The 6,000-nt window shown below is 46.0% G+C and overlaps 2 protein-coding genes across 2 annotated transcripts; both read right to left on the bottom strand.

Moving 5' to 3' along the window:
* Positions 1–731: 731 nt before the first annotated feature.
* LACBIDRAFT_308446 (uncharacterized protein) lies at positions 732–3,269 on the bottom strand (the record flags this gene model as incomplete). The annotated part of the gene is made up of 8 exons (XM_001875497.1): positions 732–1,762; positions 1,816–1,965; positions 2,013–2,122; positions 2,179–2,316; positions 2,369–2,688; positions 2,745–2,926; positions 3,069–3,126; positions 3,222–3,269. The coding sequence occupies 8 exons, from the start codon at positions 3,267–3,269 to the stop codon at positions 732–734; spliced, it is 2,037 nt and encodes a 678-aa protein (XP_001875532.1).
* Positions 3,270–3,799: 530 nt separating this feature from the next.
* Positions 3,800–4,502, bottom strand: LACBIDRAFT_308445 (uncharacterized protein; the record flags this gene model as incomplete). The annotated part of the gene is made up of 4 exons (XM_001875496.1): positions 3,800–4,126; positions 4,183–4,217; positions 4,268–4,360; positions 4,418–4,502. 4 exons carry the CDS (start codon positions 4,500–4,502, stop codon positions 3,800–3,802), a joined length of 540 nt encoding a protein of 179 aa, XP_001875531.1.
* Between the last annotated feature and the right edge of the window lie 1,498 nt (positions 4,503–6,000).

Genomic DNA, 6,000 nt, shown 5'->3' with positions numbered 1-6,000 from the left:
ATGACGCCGAAGTGGCGATGATGAGCGGTAGTCAAGCTCCTGTTCGGCGTCATCTACAGGAATTCTGGAGCTTATCGACGGCAGGGCCGTTACTTATCATTCACCTTCCAGGCACTGCCTTTTTGTCGGATATATCATGAATACCTTCCCCCTTTCTTCTCAAAACTTAAATAGAATATTTTTAAAATATATCTTACTTTGGGGTAGCAGATAAACCCTAGACAAGAGAGAGAATATATTTCAAGTTTCTTCCAGTTTTATCTGATGCTTTGACCCGAAACAAGATTCTATTATATCTTTCTTCTATTTACAATTTTCCCGTAGCGCAAACAAGCCCACTCCTGCAGTGACTTATAGACTAATATTCGTAGACTAATATTCTTTGTAGACGGATATTCTTTGTAGGTGTTGGAAGTTGATATAACATTCTATGGGGAATTCTAAGTAAGCGGTTACATAAGTAGTCAATAATGCAAAGTGAGGATTTCACAATTGAGGTGAAGATTCTTCAAAGGTGGAAATCTATTTAGGAGGGAATTTATTGGAGGTGGGGATTCTTCGGAAACGGAATCAAAGTCAAAGCAAGGTCAAAGCTATGATTCATTTGAGGCGAGGATTTATTTGAAGTGGGAACTTCTTTGATGCCGGGGAATTCTTGGAGGTAGGATATTATGCGAGGTGAGGATTCAAGAAAAAATGGATGGGGAGCAGGATTTCGTGAGCATAATTACCTACCACCTTCCTGTCATCTGAACTTTCTCAGGTCTGTCAAGACACATGTTAGATGTGTGCCAGAGAGATCTGGGATGAACATATGATGCATGCAACAAACGGTGGCTTTTCTTGACAGGAGGGGCAGACTCCATGGTTTGATTATCAGTTGTTTTGCGTTTCCGAGACGGAGGTGGGTCCTCTTGCCCCAGCCCGAGATTAACAGCTTGTTTCTTCTTCCCCTTTGTTGTCACAGTAGCCTGCTTTCGAACACCCCATCCTTTCAAAGGATGTTCCGGCATCTCAGGAGTGGACGTTGGCTGATTCAGAGTAGAATTCGGGGGTGGCGTTGTCGATGCGTTGGGAGAGGGGGGCAGGGGTGGAGCCTCTGGAGAAGGTGCGAGTGGGGTCAACGCCTCCAGAGTGAAAGGTGGGGGTTGGGTTGCTGCCTTTGGAGTGGAAGGGACTAGGCTCGTTGATGCCGTTGAAGTGGAAGGCTGGGTATGGGTCGACACCTTCAGAGTGGATGGCTGGGTTAGGGTCGACAACTTAGGAGTGGAAGGTGGGTTTGGGGTTAAGGTCTTTGGAGTGGAAGGTGGGTTTGGGGTTGAGGCCTTCAGAGTTGAAGACAGGGTTGGCGTCAATGACTTTGGAGTGGAAGACAGAGTTGTGGCCGATGGCTTCAGAGTGGAAGGCTGGGTTGAGGTCGATGACGTCAGTGTAGAAGGCTGGTTTGGGGTCGACTCTCTTTGGGAACACTGGGTTGGGGGCAGAACTTTTGGTGTTGAAGGCCTGGTTGGGCTCGATGCCGCCACCTCAGGAGTGGAAGTGGTAGATGGGGGAGGCATGAGTTCTTGATTTCTGAACCGAATGGGAATGCATCTCTCTTGGAGGTCGTACAGCTCATCGTAGAGTTTGAATATAGTTGTTCCCTTGATGACACAAGGATCATCAATCGGGGTCTTGGGTACGGCTGCAGGATCAATGATCCAATGGGAAGGGTCTTCTTGAAGTGAAGACCAAGGTATCACTTCAGTCGATCCTGTTGATTCTGTTCACCCAAATGAAGATCAGTTTATTGGAAAAAAAAAAGTGATGACTTACTCCACACCCCCTCCAAATAATGTCCTAAAACCTCAGCACAATGAGATCGTACCCATGAGTCATCGTACTGTGGGAGGATGGGATTTCTGGTTGAGTCTTTGGCAAGCGTGATGGCAAACTCATTATTGGGGTGCACATGTAGGTCGTTTTCTGAGAAAACTGTCAGGAAGTATAGATACATAATAAAATGAACTCACGGAACAACGCCTCAGTTGCGTACTTGATCCAGGCCTTGCTAAGACTTGTGTATGTTTCAGGCTCAACATCTTTGAATGCTTTGTCATCGAGCATGATGCCACAACAAATACTGATACAATTGAGTTAATTGCGATAGTAGAACATATTTTTCAAGAAAAAAATCACCTTGTCGATTGAACATTACCCTCTTTATCAAGATACGCCATCTGGACGTGGTACGTCGCATCCCCAACTTGATTTTTGCCCATACCAATTGAACCCTCAAGGGTGGCGACAAGAGTATCTGCCATAATTTCCTGGTTCCTGACAATGCAAAGTCAGAAAAAATTGAAAGAATGTAATGAAAGCGACTCACTCCCAGATAGACTTGACCTTATCTTCAGCAGAGACTTCCTTCAGCTCTGATGCCTTCTTCTCCCATTGCTCCTGCTCTTTAGACGATAGTGCTTTGAACATTGCTGCTTTCAGTGTGGATCGGATGCCAACATTGTTCTTGGTCAATGCATCCCCATGTTTCTCTGCAACAGCGGTGTCAAGGAGTATCTTGTTCTCTGGAGCCTTGGCCCACAAGTCAGCTGCATTCTCCGCATGCTTTCTGGGAAACTTGATGATGGGTGGTTGCTTCTGAGATGTCCTCGAGCGGGCTAGAGCATTCTGAAGGTATTTGATGAAGCACTGTAGAATCACATTGAATATGAAAACAAATCATATCAAATGAACATTGTATTCACCTGATGAGTGTCTCCAGCATTGGCGAACCGCCACTTGTTGACAAGATCCTCCACTTTCTGCTTGGACCACATGTCGTGTTTCTTCAGGTCAAGCTCAAGGTAAGGGTCAACATGACCTTTCATCCAAGCACGCTGCTCTTCAGACCAAGGGAAGGGGGCACGGTTCTTCTTACGTGACTTGGCTGCATGTTGGTTGATGAGCACGTTTCCAACTCTCGAATTGTCGGTGGTACCGAGTGAGGAGGTAACAGTTGCTCACTGATTGCTGTTGGGATCACTGGATAGGGTTAGTTCTCTAGATCAGGGGGACTGAATTGGTTTTGCACCTTAGACCATCAAAATGTCCTTGGTCTAGCTGATGTGCAAGCTTCTTGTAGTTTCTCTGGTGAGGATCCAATGCATCAGCAGCTATGGTTGGTTGAGATAGTAACGAGATGTTAGATAGTTTAAAACGAGAAAATGGACAACATATGAGGCAAAATCTCCTTTGACGACATGGTGAAAAGGAAGGGAACTTGGCTTCATGCCTAACAGTATTCAATAATGTCAATCAGCATGAATGGAGTGTCAACTGACCTTGAAGCTTGATCAATGGTCCATGCGAGACATGTTCATTTGTTGTTCTTGGATCTTGACCCCATGATGTGCGATCAATGAGTGGGCATGTTGCTGGGAATGGTGATGGAGCATAGCCAACGAAAATTTCAAGTATAAAGGCTGTGAGTATTGGGCAAGGATGTTGTGGACTACTGGGAAAGGACGTTGTGGACAGCGACTTCAAGATGTTTGGTAATCGATGCGATCAACATCGATCGCCAACGTCAATGCCAAGAGGTTTGGTTAAGGTGGGTTCATTCATGAGGAATCAAACATTATTAACAACATACTTCGACAGTACACATTTGAGATTCAAGCACGATGGCGGAAAGGAGAGATCTGGCAATTGGTACTTGCATTTACTAATTGTACACTGCCAATCGTCATACAGGTCCACCCATTAAAACACAATCCCTCTTCATGCGCTTAGATTCCTTCACAATATCATCCCGCTCATCTCACGCCTTGTGTTTTCCTTTCAAATCCTGTGATGCAGCTCCCGCCGTAAGCCTGGAAGAAGAAATTTTGTCACTCTTGTGAATGAAATTGGTGACATCTGGACAATCCTTGTCAGTAAGATCCAGCTGTCGAAGAATGAAGAATTTGCTGGCCTGAACTTGGAAGCTACAATAAGACGGCAAATGTACGAATTCCTTGAGGTAAGTATCATATATTGCATATCTGTTGTCTGGGAAGCCAAGCACCTCTCGCAGTGTGAAATCGGAAAATGGGCTGAATGCTCCATCATGCAGGGGGGAATACCAACAGAAGTGTGCATCATTTGCCTGGATTATGGCAAGTGGGTTTCACAGAACAAATAGAGTAAAGTTATCATTCTTACCGCAACATATAGGATGAGCAGAACATCTATGCCATCTGTTATTTGTGGGTTATAGCATCTTTGAATACTCATTGCGATTACTTACCATGAGCTTTAGGTATTTCCTCAATGTCTGAGTTGGAAATGGTCAACTCCCTGTCGAGAAGAGTTTGAGATGACAAAGGTACGCTTTGGAAATCTGGTTTCGTTTTGAATTTCAATCGCAATCTCACAAACATCAAAGACAATAACACACCGATGATTTCGACTTCACTATCTGAATTGTAGTCTGGGACGGCTTCGGAGGAGGAAGGTGTGTTTCGGATCTCTCCTTTAATCATATCTGAATACAATGCTCAACAATGAAGATAGGGTGACATACCAATGATTTTGTAATCTGATTCGCAACTAGTGCTTGGAAGTCCGGTCCAGTCCAGTCTTTTGTCCAAAATTGACAAGACCGAGACCAGGACCGGTCCTCCCAATTTGAAGAACCATGAAAAACTGGACTGAACCGATGTCAACCGGTTCAGTGTGGTTTTAGTCAGTTTTTTATGGTTGAAAGACCGGTCTCAACCAGTCTCAGTCTCAACTGGTTGAGGACTGGTTGAGGACCGGTCTCGTAGCTACTAACATAAAGAAAATATGTATCTAATTTACTAAATATACTAGTACTACACAAAAGTGATTGAGGGGGGGCAGGGAGCTCATCCGTTGTCGCTGCCACTTTGCGTTGTCATCATCGTGTGCCTGTCTCCATCGTTGTCATGTGGTCGTTGTCATATGTTGTTGTCAATGCCGAAGGTGGCAGAGAGCGAGGGGGTGACATGGCAGTGGTTGGGGGTGTTACGATGGCTGCTGGGCGTTGTCAGTGCTCACACTCGTGGTTGTAGGTCGTTGATGTGGGCGCTCATGAAATGGGAGTGAGGCCGAGATGAAAGACGTCGTTTGGGGTTCTGGTTTAACAAAACGGAGGGGTCGTGTGGTTGCCACATTGCTGTCAGCGACGTGGCATCTGGTTCTGGTGTTGAAAATGAGATAGGGGGAGGGGGGGTTATAAGTGCTCACTGTGGTGGTTGTGGGTCGTTGGTGTGGGCTCTCTGAGATGTAAGTGGGTGTCGAGAGGAATGATGACATCCATCATTGTTGTTTGGTTGCCACATCGTCGTCGGCAACATGGCACCTGGTTCTGATGTTAAAAAATGCAGCGGGAGGGGATATGAGTGCTCACACTCGTGGTTGTAGGTCATTGATGTGGGCGCTCGTCAAGAGGAACAATGTCGTCCATCATCGTCATGTGGTTGCCATGTCACCGTCAGTGACATGGCACCTATTTCTGGTGTTAAAAAATGGAGGGGGAGGGGATGAGGGTGCTCACACTTGAGCTCTGGCGTGTGATGTTTGTGGTTGATGTGCAGGCCTACACAGATGCAAGGTGGTGGACATGAAGGGTGGTGACAGTGGTGGGGATGGTGGTGGTGGGAGCGTTTGTGTTTGTATTCAGTAACCAGCTACGAGTTTTGTTTGTTTGGTTACGAATTCCGCTAAAGACCAGTTAAGACCAGTTAGACCAGTCTTTTGTCGGTCTTGAAATTTCCGAGATTGTGAGAGACTGAAGACCAGACCGCGGTTGCAGTCTTCGACGGTCCTGGGAATTTCCAGTCTTGGGCAGTCTCGGTCCAGTCCAGTCTCAGTCTTTTTTCAGTCTTGGGACTGGACTTCCAAGCACTATTCGCAACTTGCAACACTCTCCACATCAGAAACTAGCCTAGCCAGAGTTGATGGTGGGGATGTAGTGAAGACAGGAGAAGAGAAGGTTGGGATCGGGGATTGTGATCT

This window comes from Laccaria bicolor, genomic scaffold (genome assembly GCF_000143565.1).
Source record: "Laccaria bicolor S238N-H82 LACBIscaffold_3 genomic scaffold, whole genome shotgun sequence".
Lineage (NCBI taxonomy): Eukaryota > Fungi > Basidiomycota > Agaricomycetes > Agaricales > Hydnangiaceae > Laccaria > Laccaria bicolor.
Note: the sequence above shows the minus strand (reverse complement) of the source record. Positions and strands in the feature narration are given on the sequence as shown.